This window comes from Chaetodon auriga, chromosome 15, assembly GCF_051107435.1.
Source record: "Chaetodon auriga isolate fChaAug3 chromosome 15, fChaAug3.hap1, whole genome shotgun sequence".
NCBI classification, from domain to species: Eukaryota; Metazoa; Chordata; class Actinopteri; order Chaetodontiformes; family Chaetodontidae; genus Chaetodon; species Chaetodon auriga.
The window spans coordinates 12,716,816-12,737,285 of record NC_135088.1 but is presented as its reverse complement, the minus strand read 5'-3'; the positions used below and the strand labels follow the sequence as shown (position 1 = coordinate 12,737,285).

Sequence of the window (20,470 nt, the reverse complement as noted above, 5' to 3'; positions counted from 1 at the left end):
AGTGATGACAACAAACATGATTACCCACATAGCAGCCTTTCCTCTGAACTCACCATAGACGTAGAGTACATATTCGGCACTGCTGGTCCCTAGGTGGTTGCTGGCTTCGCAGCGGTAGGTGCCATTGTCTGTCTTGTTGAGTGAAGTGAAGGTGAGCTCCCTCCCCTCTACAATCATCCTGTCCAGGTCAGGAAGTTCACCCCCGTCCTTTGTCCACATCACAGGATCCGGCCTGTGAGGTTAGAGGATGTGAAAGAGAAACAAGGCATGCCACATGTACCTGTCTGAAGCACTACTTAAAAGGTTGACATCAACTAATGCAGAATTTGAGTGACTTACGAAGGGTTCCCTTTGGACACACACTCCAGCTTTAAGTACTGACCCTCCTGAGGGACTGCAAGGGAGTGGATGATCTCCACACGAGGAGCATCTAGGACAGACAGAGAGGGCTTGAAGTGAGGGTAGTCGGCATGGAATAAATTTTTATCGAGATTCAAAATCAAATGGTAAAAAGGCACGACACAAAAATAGTTTGGCTTTTCCTCTTAAAAATCAAATTTTCTAAATCTAACAGAAATATAATAATTTATGCTGTCACCTTATGACTTATAACTTAACTTCGATTTATTATGTCTCATTCTAAGGATATTACAATGATTCAAATGTAGTATTATATTTCCACCCATACCAACTATACCAGATATTGAGGGATAGAAGCACATGTGCTCTAAATGTAAGAATGAAAAAAAGTCTGAAATAATTGGACTTCAAACACTGCAACAAATGTGGGTCTTAATAGGTTGAATGCCAACAGGTTTCTCCACTGTGAAAAGGCGATGTAGTTACCTCCTCTTCCATGTGTTTTTCCTTTTCCCTAATGTCCATGTGTACACTCCATGTGTGTGTTTGAGTGAGTTCATGTCTGTGTGTACACTCACAGTGGACCTCCAGTACTTCAGTGGCTTGCTGTGGTGTCTGTGTGAGCGCCACATGGTCCACTTTGCAGGTGTAGGCCACTCCATCATCATTTCTGTCCACGTGCAGCTGCAGAGAGCTCCGCACTGTAAATGTCTTCCCGCTTGCATTCACCTCTTTGGCACCTTTGGAGAGAGTTGCATACTGTCACAGATGCAGCACATTTATCTTGCGAGGCGTGATGGCCACACACCAATGTGGTGCCCCTGTGTTCCATAGTTCGGTTAAGCCCTCCTTCATAAACAAAGCCAAGTGCTGGTGATAAACAGGGGTGCACATTGTTGTTGTGCAGGTAACGTCTGTTTTGTCAAAATGTAATTTTACATACCAGGCAGCAATTTTCAATTGTTATAAATACACATCTGCAAGAGTTTTTTGTCAACAAGCAACCTACTGTGACAAACATCCCCAAAACAGCAGACATTAAGTGGCTACTTCCCAAAAAATGCCAACCCAAACCCGAGCAGAAGAAAAGACTTTTCTCTGAGAAGTGGCTCCAATGTGCCCTGGCTTGAGGCTTTACATGAGCTTGCCGAAATGTGGTGAAAGATATGTCATTTGCATCCACATTCATAGACAAAACAGGTTTTGTATGGACCACAGGAATGTGACACAAGCTATTTCTAACAAGCTAGTCAAGCTGAGAAGTCCAGCTGCTTACTTGCTAAAAGGTAAAACAACTTGCTCAGCACACATGTCCCATGCTGCAAATTTTGCTTTCTTGTAGGACTGAATGTTGGGGAACAAAGACAGCGCAGAACATTGGGGAGTTAAGTTGTAGTCTGTTGAATTTTTGAGGCCATCTTCATCATTTATCATGCAGGAAGCCGAAACGGAAGACAAGTGAGGGACACACAGAGGAGGACAGTGAGGAAGATTTCAATTATTAAGAGCTATGTATGGGGTGAGCACCAAACACCATCTCCTGGTGCTCAGCTGAATCCATGACTAAAAACTTATTTGGAAACCAGGTTATACAGTATCTTCATCATAGTTCTTGGGCATTTTTGGGGAATTATGGATGCCACCTTTCCTTTGAGAATTTTGCAATGAAAAAGGTTTTACACAAAAGAACAGTCACACAAATAAAATCATCAATTGAGCTAAAACGTTCAGCTCACATCACACTCCCTGCATGCTGCTCCAACACCTCTACAGTACACATCCAACTGAGGTCAGGGCTTTAACAAAACCCACCTGCCTCATCTCTCTGAAAGTAATTTTTGGATTTACACTGTGGGCCTTTTCAACCACCTCTGACCTCACCTAGCATCTCTGCCTGTGGCTTCCTGGGTTTCACTACTCCCACGCAAAATCTGAATCTCACCAAACAGCACTTCACTTCTACTTCTCCCTCCAATCCTGCAACCATTTACAGCCTCATTTGGGCAAAAACATCCCCAGAGCCAATCGGATGTTTGGCAATAACTTCAACCATCCCTGTCGCAAAGTGTCATTATGCGCAGTCCTCCCCATCTGTACAACCTGTTTTCAGCGCTGTCCCAACAACACCTGCCTTGTAATCCCAACCAAACAGCTGATCCACCTTTCCGTGCCATTCAACACCCCAATCATTGCCAGGGCATTAGAGAGCTCCTCCAACCCAGCTTCCTCAAATTATCTACATGATGTCCTGAAATTTGGCTTGCTCCTTGATTGCATCATTCCACTTTTTGCTTCATTTGCCTCCCCAATGATAAAGGCCTTAGATAGGCCAAATGTGTTTGATTAAAGTTTCATGACCAGCCCTCATGGCACCAATCTTTGACCACCACATCAGTGTCCTTGAAATCTTATTGGCTCATATAAATTATCATCCCTGAGAGCAGTGATGCCTCGTAGGTAGAGAGGCCCCTCTAAGTAGAAGGTCACAGAGTTGACTCCCTCAACACTGACTTTCTCCATCCCCATCAAACTGTCCTTGAGCTCGACGCTCTGTACCTGGTCACATTGTCCTGTGTACTGTCCAGGTGAGTTTCAGCACTGTACTGAATGACCATAAACAGCACTAAACTGAGATTCTCTCTGCATACCTTATTGATTTATACAGCTTAACACTTTCCTAGTTGTTTTCACCAGCCTGTAAAAATAAAGCCGAAGAAAGAATTACACTCTAGAGCAACCCTTTCTCCTAGAAATTATGTTTATATACAACTAATTTGCATTCATAATTACATTCTGCTGACAAATGTAATTGCTGCCTGGATTATGTTCACAGTCAGCATTCGTTTGACTGAATGAAACACTACATTGTATGTACTGCGCTGGAGTTACAAGCAGGTGCTTATGAGTGGATGGCGGCCGCAGTACTAGTGCAATACTATGACACCAAAATCCAGCGTTCAAGTCCAGACTCTAGTAAACACGTGTTCAGCATCAGAAAAAGGCAAGTTTAACAATATTTCTAGATTAAGCTACTGCAAAGCATAATTCCTTAAAAACATATTGGCAGCCACTAATTTTATGTATATAAACAAGTATATAAACTTCAGAGTCCTCTGTAGTGATTCCTGCACAAATTTGTACATAAATAATTCAAGAACTGTGGCTGTGTTGAGGTAGCAGACGATATTTGAAGATATCTGTCAATTTAGGACCAAGCCTCAGCCTACACACATGACACGAATGTTCTCCTAAATTCAGAAACTGTTAAGTAGTGTAGGCGTTATGTAATACAAATGACCATCCTCTTCCGGACCACAATTTCAAGCCAGCAGTGCCAACTTACCACTGCTAGATTTGCCTTTATCTTCTAGCTGTTTCACAACTTAATTGCTTATACGTATCCACCTCCAAGCAGGTATTTTTAATGCAGTCCTTTGGGGGGGTGGCTGGTCTGCTCACATCGTGCCAGCTGCCAGTATTTTAAATCATATCAAGCTGGTTCATCCACACTCCTACAAGGTTTTTTTTCTCTCAAAAGAGGAAAAAAAAAAATCACTATTATACTGTTTTCAGCTGCCCAGGCTTATCTCTGCATTCAGGTGTTGCCCTGCTTTGTAAAATCGTGTCCCCTTTATTTTCTCATCATAGAAAATTCAAAAAAGCATCAGTGTATGTACAGTCTGTCTCTCTCATGCTGGCCGCCTTTGTTTGTATCTCCTAAAGAGACTGTTTACGCTCCATATCCTTCTCTCCTCTGCGCTCATCTGCTCCACTTTCTAAGTATTCCACCCCACTGTCTCCTCTCTCTCTCAATTCTGCCAATCAACTATTCTGCTCAGTCACTTCCCCCAACAGAGGCAGTGAGCCCGCCTCCCCTAGAGATGAATGACTGACAGGTCTGCAGTGTTAGCAACATCCATCCAGACAACAGGAGAGAGGGAAAATGGATGTAGTTCTTCACAAAGAAGAAATTGCAGGAGACAAAGGCAAGGGAAGAAGAGTGGATGGCTGGAGAGAGAGGACACTGAATATCTAATATCATGGCGTGCTTTAGCAGTTGCAAACACTCTCCTACTATTTCCATTAGTTATTCCACGTCCTCGTAGACTGCTTCTCCCTGCCTCTTTGTCTCTTCATCAGTTAAATGTGTGTTTCTTCTTGCATCTGCGGCCCTAAGGTTTATGCCCAATGCACCAATGTAGCATTGCAAGGTTTGTAATTCTGACAGCAGATTTCTGTTTCTGATTTGTTTGCTTAATCTTTCCAATTAATTTCATTATTAAATATTCCAAAGGGCATATTTTATTGCCTTAATATTTGAGGTGAACTGACAGGGCAAGTAGGATGAAGGAAATATAGGATGGCCCACCTTACTCTGCCTCTAATTGGCTTACCCTGATATTCTCATCTTACCCACCCCTCATGCATAAACCTAACCAACCCAGTCAACAAAGGCAATGAGTAGGGAGGGTCATACCTTCGCCATCTTAGGAAAAAAATGCTTGCAGCACACTACTGAATGAGACGCCTAAGTGCGTATACTCTGCACCATGCCATTGAGGTTTATAGGTAATCAGTCTAACTGATGCTTTCATCAAACCCTGATGATTCGGCTGACATGATGAGAAGAGTCATAGCTGTTCACCTTTACTTTGATTGACAGCTCAGTCACTTCTCCCAACAGCTAAACAAAGAAAAATTCAATTAATGCACTGACTGGAAAATCATTCCTAATTTTTCTATATTATTGTCTCCGCACAAATTTAACAAAAGGATTAGAAAGTACAGTGTTTTTGTTTTTTATGAATATGTCAGGTCAAAATATTGTAATTGCTCGTCTGGATAAACTGAATGAGTCAACCTGAATCGTGCGGTTTGATTGTGCTCATATGTTATGCTCTTTGAGACCAGAGTTTAAGTACTTCAATCAACGTGATAGGCACTCAGTGACGCTCTTGTAACAACTATTTATTATTGTAGGTTCGCTTTCAGCAAAACAGATTTCAAAGATTTCTTTTTGAAGTTAGTTTGAGATCGAGAAACTCACTTTCTGGAGTGTGTTTTAAATGTCTAGACCCATTTAGATTCTTGTCTCATGGCGATTTGAAGGAACTCTGATTGCTTCTGCATGATTCAGGATAAGAGTACTACAAAAACCGACTTGCTCCCCCAAAGTTTGAGTTCATTAATGTCATTATTTGGTCCAAAGGCTTCTAAGATCCACTTTGAGGACATAATAACAGTTGTCTAACAGCAAGTAATACCCTGCTGTTAAAGTGTGCCAATCTGCATCCACTTCTGCACTGTTGTGTGTGTGTGTGCTCAAGAGTATGTGTGTGTGTGCATGTGTGTGGGTGAGAGTAGGTATAATTGGTCTATAAATATCTTATCACAGTTTAAGTGCAGCTGAAAGGAGCAGCTGACATCGAGCTGCCATTAAAGCTCAGGCTTGTCAATCAAAAAACTCATCTGGCCAGTCTCATGCCACACATGCTGATTTTTTTTTTTTTTTGGGGGGGGGGGGGGGTTACTGTTGGAGCTGATTAAAAATGTTTGAAAATAAAAAAAAAACATGTTACATAGCAGATGCTGAGTTACTTTGAGCTGCCACTGGCAACTTCACATGTTGTTGGCTTTTATGGTGCATAATGTATCGCAAAATAAACAGCCAGGATTGCTGGAAGGATGTCTGAAGTCATGCTCTCCAAAATGGTGCAACTGTCTTCTTCACTGGCTTGAGTGAGCAGAGATGGCAGTGAGGATCAGCTACTGTTGGAGACTTAAAAAAAAAAGAAAAAAAAAAAGGTTGACATATTGACCATTAAGTAGCTGCTTATTAGCATGCATATTAGTATTAATCTTACGCTACAACTAGACCATTAAAGAGACAATATGCTATGATTATGCAGGCTACTAAGCAACTAGCTAATGGTGAATATGTGCACTTTAATATAAAGTGTGACCAAAAAACGAACCATGGAGTCTTGAGTGGGGACAAGTGCTCTTTTCTTTTGCAGCGTGATTCAGAACAAAACACTAAAATCAGTATCAGAAAGCCTATATTACTGTATATCACATTCAGATGTACATACTCAAGTGCTAACCAGAAAAAAAAAATGAAGCCAGCAGCAGCCCCACATGTATCGGCTAACACTGCCCTCACACAATATAGTGTTACCACATCTCTTGGCTCTCTATTGCACAGATGTTTCTCAGTCTTCTTGTAGATAAATTGCTGTTCTCGTTGACAGAATTTCTTTTCTTTCAGAGTACAGTGCAGCATTTTTTGGGATGATTTGGACATGGTCGAAACCTACCGAATGAAAGAGCTGGAAAACATAACAGCTTGCCACAGTTTTTCTGAGATGCATATGTGAGTCACAAGAGATGTTAGGAACAACTTATTTTAGGTTTGTTTTCTGCCTACTAGCTTACAAACAAAATGCTTATTTAAAGCAACTAAACAGCTAGAAACAGACACTAGTGCAGATTTACAAAGGTATGAATCTGTATATTTTTACACAATTTGCATGATTTACATAAAAATTGTTGGGAAATTCAACATGTGCAAAAAAGGTCTTTCAAACTGTGTCTATCTTTTTTAAATAGGAAAAATAGACCCCATTCTACCATATTCACCTGTAATACCTCTCCTTAACAAAAAGCCTGGCAGCATTTGACTGTGACTGCGGCACACTGTTCAGTGGGTGGGTGCTCAGAGCTCTGCATCATTGGTGTGAGCCAAGACAGCGCCTTGGAGGATTAGAAATGGAAATGACAGCCGTAAAACTGTAAGAATCTGACCCTTTTTTATGCCATTTCATAGGAGAGAGGGACGACACAAGAAAAGAAGATGAAGGAGCAGACAAGAAAGACAGCGGAGGACTGCTGGGGTCGGAGAAGGAATCATCAACACCGGTGACAGAGCTGATTAATCCTGGCAGCGGGGGGTCCGAGGGCTGACTCAACATACCCTGAACTGCATCCCATCTGAGATTTAAAACAATTTGCTCAAGCGGGAACAATGTAAAATGGTCTGTGGGTGAGGGTGACGATAATCAAAATACATAGTAGTAGCACCAAACATTCATTTAAATACAATAAAATTGACAACGCAGACAGAAAAAACACGTCAGATAAGTAGCTAATCTGCATGCTTTCTTTTGCCTCTCAGTAGAGCTGCACAGCAATAGGTATGACTAAACTTTAAAACAGGAGCACTAATACACAGCAGGCTCAAGCTCCAGCGAGGTGTGGAGATGATATATTGTGCCTTCCTCCGTCTTCGCACTTTTTTCTGGCTACAGTGTTCAGGGAGCTGGGCCTGTTGGCAGCCTGTAAGCATCCTCCCCTGTCTGACCTGTCTTACCAGCCCGACTCTGCGCTTAACTGACGGGTGACTACGACCAGGGAGCAATATTAAATGTTAGGAGAGTTTCTATCAGTGCCTGGCAGACCTGTGTATCATAATGTCCTTTCTGACATGAAACTCCCCGAGCATTCATAGCTCAGAAGTGCCTGTGAAGACGTTTTTTTCGCTTGCCCTCAAACGGAGAGGTCTGGACTGTCTTGGTGCCTTGGCATTTCAAACTGGACAGGTACTCCACCTCCAGGATGTTGCTCTTAATGGGCATAGACAGTGGGTGTAGCAATCTGACCTCCTCTTCTTTCGACACAGTGCGCAGAGTCTAAGTCTGTTAACCTGATCACACACTCCGATGATGCCAGAGACAGAGGATAAGTTTGCTACACCTCTGCTTTCGGCATATTTAATCAAGGGGATACAAGTTCAAATACAGAAAGAAAGAAGAGGAAGAGATATTGGTGCTCAAGATATTTCTGCTCTTGGTTCCAGCCATCTTGTGGCTGAAGACAAATACTGATGCAACTTCAAGTTACGCTGCTACAAAAAGATGCATAAAACCAGAGAGCTGCATCCAGCGCCAGATTAGATACTAATCTGACTGATTTCCACATATCTCATTTCAGGCATGTGCTTGTGCATGATGTGTGCTTTTGTGCTTGTGCTGCACATGGACGTGTATGCAGGATAGAGAAGGTGAATATGCATTTTGTGTGTGCATCTTTTATTCATGCCACTGTGACTTGCAGGAGCCATCTTGAAATTACATCTTTAATGGCCATTGATCCACTCCACCCCAGGGAGCTGGATAGTATAAATGTAGTCCAAATGCAGACTTTTTAGGCAGTGTGCAGGGTTGTCTAATGCTGCAGAAATGACTGAAAATGTATTTTCTCGTAAGTAGAAAACTTCTTTAAATTCCTGAAGTTAATACTTATTTTATTGTTCACTATGCCGCTAGAGGTCTCGTCCTCCTCAGCATCATCCTCTCTGAAATAAGCTCCAGGAGCTATTGCCTATTCACTTTGCTCAATAGCTCTTTCCAGAGCAAACCTTAGAATAATGATGGCCACCTTATTCTGTTCTCACTCACAATAGTCAAGGACAATTACCCATAAATGAAGAAATAGCCGGCGCTATTTCAAAAGGTTGTTCAGTCACTGTTCAGCTCTTCAGCGAACGGGGCAGACTTGGGCGATAGCGCACTGAAAAGTCAGCAGACAACGACCTAAAATAGTGCAGGGTATGTCTGCAGTAATAGTTTCTTGTCCTTGACTAACAACTTTGACAACAGACTAGGGATGTGACCGCAAGCAAATTTGAATCAAATCTTTGTGTTTTTTTTTTTTTTCCCCTAAGCCCCCTTGGAATAGAGTTATCCTGTAACACGATGAAGCAATAACCCCTACAGTTTAGGTCAGAGAGTATGATAATACGAGTCTGATAGCGAACATCCCCACCCTTATTTGAAATAAATATTCATTTCATCTCTGCCTTGCTTGGTCTCCACACAGCTCCCTCTGGTTCAGTGGTGTGTAAACAAGTGCTACATGTGGTGATATTGGCAGAGGTCTCTCTGGGTTACGGTGTGTAACTGAGATAGAAATATATCATTACTGGGTGGGGACTGAGGGGATCTGAGGGACAAAGACACTGAGAAATAAGAATATTGGATTCTGCTCCACACACACAAGCTTATGTCCTTACATGTGGGCTGTCTGCTCCATCTGTCTGTTTTGCTCACATAGACCCACACATATACGCTGATACACACACACACACACACACACACACACACACTTAGCATAGGGTGTCCGTTAACTGAATGCGAATGGGTGATGGACTGCTCCAGTGACTCTGCTGGTAATATAATCTTCTCTATTCCCCCAGATCCCACACCAATATGTCACAATTGTCATTTATTCCCAGCATGGTCACCCACAATCAGATGGCTTTTCACATTGAACACACCCCGATCCTGTCAGGATGATGAACACTTCAAGTGCACTCGCACACACCTACACACGCATGCATAGATTGTGTATAAACATGCCGTGCTCTCGGTGTTCATGTTTATTTATTTAGTCAGTCTTAAGAAGAGAGTCAGAGCAGCAGAGACTGGCTCGCTGGGTTGGTTTTGATCTCCCCATTTAGATGCAATACAAAGTCCATTTACACACAAATAAACTCTCCACCGCCGCCATATATAACGAATCAGACCGACTGTGTCCAGATAATAATTCACACCTTCTTATTGCTATGAGAAAGTGGACCAATTAGTAGCAGGAATGCATTCATGGTGTGACAAAGAAGAACTAAATGTGAAAATGTGCATGTGTCAATCATGAGCTCGAGAACAGACTTTTCTTTCCCGAACCAAACATGTCCTGAATACGTCTGACGAACGCATCACACTGAGCAATGAGTTGCTAATTAAAAACAGACACCTACTTGTCAGGAAAGACAGGGTATTAATCAAGGGATCACAGTTTTCTACAACTTTGAGACCAACAGGCGTTTCAGCATTTACACATACCTTCCTAAAAATGATTTCAAAGGGTGTAATAAAAAGGCAATGGAGACCAGGTAAGCCACTAAGGGAAACACTTCCGTAAAAGTTCACAAATTTGGTTTCCTGGGGTGCTAAAAATCAGGAATTTTAGCATACACGATGTTCTGAGAGAAGTCTGAATAAACGTGATGACATGGATTCATTATCATCTCCCAACTAGTTAATAAATGGAAAGATACCAAGATATCTGCTTAAAACTGTGAGGAAAACCGGCATTGATTTGGACTTATCTGCTTGCTTATCTGGACCCTGGGAAACCCTAATGCGAGATAGCAGGCTGAGCTGTCTGGGCTTAAGCTCAGGTAGAAAGGGTGTAATGGCAGACGCTGAGAGAGCTTCTGGGTGAAATTCAGCGAGGGCTGAAAACATCACCTCCGATCGAAATTCTTGACCAGTCCAAAAGCAGATCTGACAAGAATCTTCTAATCTGACATTTGTATAAGGTCTCAAAGTTCTGCTTTCTGTTCTGGGACAATGTTGCCAAGGTTTCCTTTAAAAAGAGACAAATGATCACACAATGCTGACGCTCCTTTTCCTGTCTTTGCACGAGCAATTTCAAAAAAACCTGCCTCCTATATCATGAGGATCAACAGTGTTGCACTGCAGAATGCATTTACACGTAAGGGCAAACCTGAACACACTATTCGTGTTCTTTCTGGGCAAATGGCTGCAACCTTGTCATAGTGAATAATGCACTGATATAAAATTGCACAAGGCCCAAATTAAAGATAGTCGTGTGCCAAGTTGAGGAGAGAATTATAGCATCTGACCTTAATAAGAAGGCATATCCTCTTGAGACTACCTTCACTCCAAAGCACCAAGGGTATCTCTGACTACCTGTTAACTTTCTGTGGTAAATTAAAAGAACATTATGTCCTGGCTATGTTTCCATTTGCCTTACAGGGAGCTCCTCTCTCAGTAGTAGGCCACTGGGAGAAACCATAATCACCCGTGGAGACACAATAAGCCTGTAAGGAAAAATACTCTCTCTGCTAATTAGTGTATACTCTTTTTCATGTCCCCCAGAGGGGAAACAAGAGGAAATCTAAAGTGGAGTGACAAACTACTAGAATACATTAGTTACATTACAAAAATGTAGAAAAAAAATCCCCCCAAAAAACAAAAAAAACAATCAGACAACATGCGACCTGGGGATCCACTCGTAAACATAGAATTTAATAAGTGAAAGATTATTGCCGGGCATAAAAGTGTGATAATGGTTATAGAGAATAACAAGTACTCTGTTTAATTTTAATGAAGGATGTGCAGAACATGGTTTTGTCAGCGTTAATGAGAATAAGCACAGGAAGACTATTAGCAGCTAGCATGCTGGTTCACCGCTGTTACCAGGTGATTGCTAAGGTGGCTTTATTGTAGTGGAAATGTGTTTAAAACACTTGACATAAAAAAAATATTGTAAGACATATCGTACATTAAGAACAGGAATAAATATGCCCCAGATACAAAAGAGATGTAGTCAACGCTGATACCAGAGGAAGAAGAGAAAACATAACAGCAGAAGGAGAAAGCATTAACATGCAAAGTTAATAAGCAGAAATCATGCATGCTCTGGCAAAAACGATTTTTGTGGTTTATTAATCCTTTGTATAAGCAGGGAAATGAACTCTGTGAAGTGTCTGTGTGTTTCGCATTCCAAATGCGCTTTTACTTTAAATTTGACTACATTTAATTGGGAATTTAGGATGTGCAACACCTGGTTGCTTGTTATTCACACGACTGAGGTTCAGTGATCTGTTGGGTTGAACAAAGATTGTGACAGTTTCTTTCCAAACTTGCGCTTTTTTTTTCCTTTTTTTTTTTTCTGACAGTTCGAACAAAGAAAGAAGGAAAAACCCGTGATTGTCATTCCTGTCTCTTTGTTTACACTCGCAGTCACTTAAAAAGGGTGATTTACATTTTGTTATCTGGCTTTAATCTGCTCTAAGAAACAGCATAGAAACCTCGGTAAAAGTTCTGCAACTGTGCTGCAGATCTGCAACGGTCTGTCCCACTGGGTTCTGCAGTTTATTTGATACAGAACCGCATCTGTTTCTCTCTTCCTCAAAAACCTTATTTCATCATTTCATATCCCTGGCTCTCTTGTCTTTAATATTCTCTCTCTCTCTCTCTCTCTCTCTCTCTCTCTCTCTCTCTCTCTCTCTCTCCCTCCCATTCAAACAATTACAAAGCGGATGGTTCATCAAGTAGAACAGAGCAGGAGCTGAAATGAGGTGTGTAGTCCAGTCAGTGTGGTTTAGAACAGCCCTCTGATAACAAGGGAGGTTAATGTATCGGTCTCAGGCCAGAGGACACATGCTGAATCTGCTCTATTAGAAACAACTTGTTCGGAACAGAAACACACTGTCGAGACATCCACTGCAGCAGTTTCATGAAGCCGGTTTTATGAAACGGACTTTCTGTATTTTGAGCGTTGTATAACACAAATTTGTATTTTCTGGCACATTTGAGCTCTGTTTGTTTATTACAGAGCAGGCTGAGCCGTGCTGAAGTGTGATAATCAATACATTCTAGTATCTGACAGCACAGTGGAGATGGCCTAATTGAATAGTTTATTCCAAAGGGAAGCTATAGCTTCGCTTTAGAAATATCAGTGAACACTTCTAGAACTTCTAGAGCTAATAGAACAGTATGATTATCTAATCTATATCTTTATGAAATATATTATCTCGTCAGGTTCAGTCAAGGAACAGCTTAGATTTTTCAAAAGCACATTATGTATACATAACCAGGCATTAGTTTTATCTGATCTTATCCTAATTTCCCCTAAAAATGTGTTGTCATCCACCATAACTCTCATCCTCAAAGCCTTGATATACCGTCTGAAGCAGATTCAGATACAGGCGTTACGTACCTTTGATCTCCTTTTCATTCCTGAACCAGCGCAGGTCGGCGGCGGGCTTGCTGCCCTGAGTGATGCAGGTCAGAGTGATGTGGTCTCCCTCCATGGCGGGCTTTGTCAGGCCATCAATCTCTGGCTTCTCCGGCACACCTGAAGGATGGAGCGGAAATCACTGCGATGGAACTAATTCACACACAGCGGTACGCCATTATGCAACAATAACATTATTATGCCTTATTGGAAATTCTCCTCCAGCCTGCGCCCCTGCAGGGAGATTAGAGAGCAGACTACAGAGCAGCATCCCTGAACAGTGTCCTGCTCAAGAACACATCAGGGAGAAATCTTGCTGACACATTGGTGGATTGTCTCTCTAAACATCAGGCCATCCTCTTCTTTAAGGGTCACTTCACCCAAATTACAGAGAAACATGTTTTCTCACATACATGTAGTAGTATGCAGGTGGTGTTGATTTTCTTTGACTTGGTAGTGAGATGTCTGTCTCCGCGCCAGGTCAAATACAATAGAGGTGAATAGTGTTTTGTTTGAGATGCTCACAGAATTGAAAAATGACATTTAAAAAATTCAACAGCAATGTGTCCTCCCCCAACCAAAACCCAGGTTCTTCTGCGTACTCAGGCAGACACTGGTGTGAACTATTTTCTACTAAAGAAATACCGCCTATAACGGCAAAACAAAACAAAATATCTCCTCATGGCTATGTGCGAGCAGAAAAATATGTTGTTTCTTTTATGTTTGTGGCTTGTGACCACAGAGGAGGCCACAAGGTTGTACAGCAAAATGTTCATTATTGGCCTTTTCTATAATGAGTGTTCTTAGTGTGTAGTGTCTGCCCTTCTAATGTCAATGAGCAATAAGTCTGCCTCAGGCTGAGTGACTGAAAGGTCTGTCAGTCAATGCCATTGACTGACTCTGGCCTTGTCCGTCTCACCACCTCCTGTAAGGTTTATTACCAGAATTAAAGGTCTTGCTGTTTGCTGTTTACCATCCTTTTTGCATACACAGTCTGGACAATGGCTGCAGCTTGGTAGACACAGTATGCAGGGAGATCTAATGGACGCAATTTTCAATGCGTGTTTTCCTATGCAAATTGCATGGTTTTCAAGTGTGTAAAGTGCAAGTGTCACTATATCTAACTAAGCACTGTGGTACGTGCGTGAGTATGTGAATGAGTAAGTGTGGCTTGACTCAGAAAAGTGTTAGATGGTTTTTCTCCCAGACTGAAAAAGAACAGATCAAATACGATGTTCATCTTATACAGTCACGTTCCCCTTGGGTGGCTAGAGGCTGCAAAGCTTTAATCTTTGTCTCTGTTTGTGTGTGTGTGTGTGTGTGAGTGTAGAGCATTGTGTGTGTGTGTGTGTGTGTGTGTGTGTGTGTGTGTGTGTGTGTGTGTGTGTTCTCTGCTGATGCGTGTGCATCATGGATTTGTCTGCGCTGTGGTGCATTCGTGTGTGCGCATGAATGTTTAAGCACAACCAACAGCATTTTAAAGACATGAAAAAGAAATGCGAGCTCGATTTCTGATGCGGGGTGGAGAAACTTTGCTGTGGTCATTGTGATCACACTGCTTTATGCTGATCCACATGTTATATAAATACAGTACAGGTTTTATACGAAGAGAGACACCTTCATAAAAAGTCATCTGGACTGTCACGTTGGACAGATTGCCAGGAAATTTTGTACAGACATTCGTGAACCCCAGTGATGAAATCTTGTGACTTCGGTTTTTCCCTAACTTTTCCTCTTGCACCGCCGCAAGGTTCAAATTTATGGTTTAGAGTGACGTGACAGCTCCTGGACGGATTGCAATTAAGGGATTACCTGTAATAACCCTGGTGACCCCTTAACTTTTACATCTGGCACCACCATCAGGTCAAAATTTTAATTAGTCCAATCTGTTGTTTTACAACCTGCAAAACTAATGACATTGCCATCAGCCTCAACTGTGCTTTGTGTGTAGTGCTAATTAGCAAATGTTAGCATGCTAACATGTTAAATTTAGATGGTAAACATGGGAAACATTACACCTGCTGAACTTCACCATGTTAGCACAGTCAATGTGAGCGTGTTAGCACCCTGACGTTAGTGTTTAGCTCAAATACAGTGTGCGTAGAGCTCACGGAGCCACCTGAATCATTTTGGTGATTTATTTAGAACTGTATTTATAATGTTTTACAATTTGTTTTTGTGGTAATAGATAAGCACATGCTGGCATTTATTCACCAAAATATTTTGAATGATTTGAGTGTGAAGCTGATTTCATTGCACATTTAACAGTTTGGCATTTTGTCCAAATCCTTTTCAGTGTGTTCTTGTGTTCGTTCCCAGCACTCACTGTCCTGAAACAGTGGCAGATAAACCAGACCATTCCCAGACCATTTTGAATGTTTATTAAATCTCCCCTCTGTTTCCTGGCTTGCACCATTAACTATTGTTCAGTATTGCAAAATAATTTTCTCCATATCCTTATTGAGCAGTAGCCTTTAATGTCTCTAATTCTCAGAATGCTTGTTAACACAGAGAGCCAGCTAATGGTCCTGGAGTGCACTAGCACATCTATTAACATTAGCGAAAACTAATTGGCGAGATAATAAGCGCGGTGGCAGGAAATGAGACAATGTTTGTGTGGGCCGATGATCACAACACAAACACGACTAGAGGGCCTAGCTGTATGTTTTTATTTGTCTGCAGATGCAGGTATTTTGCGCCTTAAAGGAAAAAAAAAAAAAAACAACAAAAAAACCCCCACAACCATAAATTTTTAAAACTGAAATAATAACTGAATAATTTTAGTAATAATTTAATCAACTTATGAATAATAATTGAGACACTGAATGCATGAGTTTTTCTTTCTCCTTCTCACATAACAAAATCGAGCAAAAATGTTTAAAAAAATGCCCTTTCAAACCTCTGAAACATCCTGGGTTCTGCGGAAAGAACAACTGGCTTTTTCCGTGGCCTGCGGCCTCAGGTTCCACCTAATTTCATTGAAACCTTTTCACACATTTTTTGCTAACTACAGCTAGTGGCATTGCACTCTTCCTTGCCATTTTGGTGCCGTCTTTCAAGATTGAAAACTTCCACAATACACAGATTCTAACATTGGTCAGCTTCTAAGATTCAAAGAACAAGCAAGCCTACGTAGACAATAAAGCATTGAAGGATGCCACCTTTTCTTTCCTGTCTTATTCTCACAATCTCTCCTACTTGCTCTACAAATGTGTCCTCCACAGCTGAAAGGAACAAAGTCGGACCTGTTGTTCGAACGCTGTTCAAAGTAAATCTGGGACTTGGGTTTTTTTAAACTGCGGTAACAGCTGTCCATGAATGGACATTTCTTTCAAGCAAGAGCAAAACTTTGGTTTTGATCGTGGACTTACCCAGAACCGTCAGGTAGGCTTTGGCTGTTCTGACAGGCATGGTGAAGAGAGAACAGGTGTACATGCCTTCGTCAGACAGCGTGACATCACTGATACTGATGGTCAGCTCCGACCACGACGCGTGAACCAGCTCGATCCTGTTGTCCCTTAAAGCTGGACAGAGAGACAGAGACAGAGCGAGAGTTACAATGTGTTTAAATGGCAGCAAACTGAAGTGATGAGAGTTATCTCAGCGGGAGACACAGTAATTTGATACTATGTGAGTAATATTCAGGAACAGTTTAGTTCACTCTTTCTCTTTCTCTTTTCATTTGGTAAAAATAGTTTATACACTGCAAAATGTGAACTCTACGTACTATGATTTTCTGTTGCAATAGCATTTCCTCTTAGGTGCTTTATATTACGGTAAAGCGGAAACTGTGTAGATTGTTGTAGGCCTTGATGTCCATTTTATACACTGTATGTCTACATGGAACACACACAGAGAAATCGAGTGAAAGACAAGGTCAAAGAGGCACACTGAGAGACATCAATGATTGCAAGATGGCACCAGCAGGACACAGCAGACAAAGTAGAAAAAAGAGATCAGTGGCGTGTTAATATTTCACTTTCCCTGTATTACATGTACGTATTGTTGACACGACAACAGCCATCAGAGTCATATCCAACCGTAAGACCACAAAAATACCAGGCAGTGCACAGCAACTCAGCTTCTGCCATTATTTACAAGTGCGCTTATCAAACTTGTTCTATAACTACAGCTCTTTGCACAAGAATATGCAATTTTGCCCATTAATTCTGAAATGCTAAACACGGTGGTATGGTATGGTTATTGCCAATGCTCATTTTCATCTACTTTGAAATAAAAGAAAGCACTTGTGCTTGCCAAAACAAGTGTAGTGTAAGTAATGTATGCATGAATAGATTTAAATGCATAAACAATCAAATGTCGTATTGAAATGTGACCTGAAAACTGAACTTTCTGCTGATGCATCAGTACATCTCTTCAGTGGAATCATGCTCATGCAGTCTTTGCTGGAAACTCTTGGAGACATTTTACTTATATGAAAATGTAATCTTCCAAAAGACATAACAGGAATGGAAATCAATACAGCAATAACGGGCTGAGAAAAAAGGCCTAATCAGAATTTGGCGAGATGTGAGAGTTGAAATGGATCTGCTGAAATTGGATGGCTTGGTGAAAGATACTCCATGGTCTTCAAAGTACACTTCATATCTGTGAATCAGCGGGAGCGTGCTCGGCGATTTCAGAATTGGATGACGCCTTGGAATGGACATGATTCGTGCCTGTTGTGTCCAGGGGGTGCATTGTGATGCACAAAACACAAGAGCACAAAAGACTTGTAAGAAAGGACCATGTGGATTGTTGAGCGCGCAGAACATTTCATTCATTCTGTATCGTGGCCTTGGCTGCTGAAGAGATTCATTCAAGTCGTCTTTTTCAAAGTACAACGCCTTTCTGCAAACTTTATTTAATATGAGCAGCCAAGGCTACTTTACTTTCACCCTCCATCAAAGTGACTCGGAGCCCACCTTGTTCAAGTGTGTGTGTGTGTGTGTGTGTGTGTGTGTGTGTGTTGTCTGCATGCTTAGCAGCAGAAAAGAGGCTTGATTATCTGTGTACAGGCATTTATATTTTCTTTCATGTGAGGCCACATGAAAGAATATTCTTATCTTATGGTAATTTGTGAGAAATCATCTAAAAAGTAGAGCACCATGGTTTTGTAACCTCTCTACAGAGATCTGAAGAGTAAAGACCATTAGACAGTCTGTGTGCTGAGTACCTTAAAGAGTGTCTTGCTGAACGGTGAGAAATGAAACCCAAGGTATCCAAAGGACTGAAACCGTGTTTCAACTTCCCGAAGCTTTAAGCCAGCATTAAAAAAGTTCTTTTTTATTTCCCCTTAACCTTCTCTGCCCACACACACCATGTCACTTTTTCCTCAAACTGCAACACAAAACACGCTCATTTACACTCTATATTCACTCACCGGCCACTTCATTATGTACAACTTGTACAATCTAATGTGATCCAATACAACAGCCTCTGTCTGTACAAATGTTCAGGTTTGACTGACACTGTCCTTTGACTGCATGTTTATTATTTAGGTTGTAGTTTGTAGCGATGGTGTTGCACTGAAGTGGAGTATTTTGAGAGGGGTTCCTAATATTCTGTCCACCCCATTTGCATGAGAGGGGCAGAACATTAGGAGCAACCCACTATGACTTTGACAAAAATTGGAAAATTGTAAGCTTCATGAACGTAAAATTCATGGCAGAGTTGTTGCATTGGATCCCATTATATTATACAAGTCCCCAATGAACAGCCAGTGAGTTTATAGTCGATTAAAATATGACAAAAATATAAAAAGGGTGATTTAGAGAGGATGTGCATCACAGTAACAGTGAATTCACCTTTGCAAAGAGCTTTTTTTTTTTTTTTTAACCTTGCACAGACATTATCACTGTTTAAAATCTAACTTGTGGCAACTGGTTGTCCTGCCAGATTCTGACTGATTTGATTGATTGAATCTGCGCCAACCGCTACAATATCAGCTGTGTTTTCACCCACTTACGGCTGTAATTTGTCAGTCACTGGTAAATGTCTGGCCCTCGAGGTGACTGTGAAAGGAGGTGTTAGTCACATCAGCTGCGTTTCTTTTTTACAGCCCCTGTGTATGCATTGCTGCAGTGATCACAGAACTGACAAATGTGGAGAAATGTCAGTGAGCACACTATCTCATGTCATTTCGCCTGCCAAGGGATGGATAGCTCTGCTTTGCTGGTTCCAGGCTAAACACCTACAGTAAATGGCAGTAGAGTTGTAATCAGTTTGGCTAAACGACAGCTGCTCTCTCTCATTTATTACTGCATTTGTTCTGTACCTTCCCCTCCCTCGCAACACCGGTTATCTCTACATGCTGTGTACTGAGCCTGAGCAGGCGTGACACGTTGATATGAGCACATGACATATCTTTAGGCTTGGCACTGGCGACAGAACGTTCCAGTTTTTTTTTTGTGTGCGTGTGTGTGTGAGTACACATGGCCATCAATGCAAGACCACCGAATTAGATTTAGTTTAACGCACTGCCAGTTCGGTTAATGGTGAGACCTGTCCTGAAAAGATAGTTGTTATCTGTCATGCAATATGTATACACACAAATGTATACACCTTGTTTCATCAAAGAATAAACGAACACAAAGAATAGATTATTTGGACTGATTCTAAGTAAAGAATCGCTTCTCTTTGCTTCGGTACATCTTTCTGTCAGTCTCTCGGTTTCTCTCCTTCCTGCTACCCCCACAGACCTCATTCTGTCGACTCCGGCAGCTCCACTAACCTGTGAGTGTGTACAAGTTAAACAATGCTTCTTTTCAACTGTTGTCTTATTTGCTTTGGGCAAGGAAGTATGAGCAGGCAAATGTCAGAAAATACATTCACTCTCGCTGGCTGGCTTGCTGTCACGATGCAGCTCTGCTTTCTTCCTTCCCTGTCCTCAACAGCCCATTCTGGGAGGCTGCTTGTGTGAGGGATTGGATAGACAGATAGCTGTTTGAAAAGTGCATTCTGACTTGTTGGTCTAATTAAGCAAGGTAATGAGAACAGTGACTCCAAAGCTGTGTTGACATTGAATTTGCATTTCTAAAAAGAGGGCCTAATTGTAACGTGACTCGGCTGAAGCGACATGCTTCTGTAACTGTGGTATTAACACTTCCTGTCACGTCTCCTGCATGATACAGCAGTGAATGCAGATAATAATATAGAACTTCAATACTCCAGTTTATTGAATCTGATGATTCCGATAACTCAGATTAGAATTTGGATTTAGTAATTCAATCACGCTTGAAGTGTCATTCCTGCAGTTTTTCAGTGGTTACAGGCGGAGATCAGG

At 41.5% G+C, this 20,470-nt stretch overlaps 1 protein-coding gene across 4 annotated transcripts in view; it reads right to left on the bottom strand.

Moving 5' to 3' along the window:
• The window catches only part of cadm2a (cell adhesion molecule 2a), a 201,446-nt gene that overhangs the window by 25,128 nt on the left and 155,848 nt on the right, over positions 1-20,470 (bottom strand). For all 4 annotated transcript variants that reach the window (XM_076750562.1, XM_076750560.1, XM_076750563.1 and 1 more), the window contains 5 exons: positions 16,557-16,709; positions 13,168-13,305; positions 939-1,100; positions 340-430; positions 54-232 (listed from right to left, as the gene is read on the bottom strand). In XM_076750562.1, the coding sequence (XP_076606677.1) occupies positions 54-232; positions 340-430; positions 939-1,100; positions 13,168-13,305; positions 16,557-16,709 (723 nt within the window). The remainder of the gene's footprint in view (positions 1-53; positions 233-339; positions 431-938; positions 1,101-13,167; positions 13,306-16,556; positions 16,710-20,470) is intronic.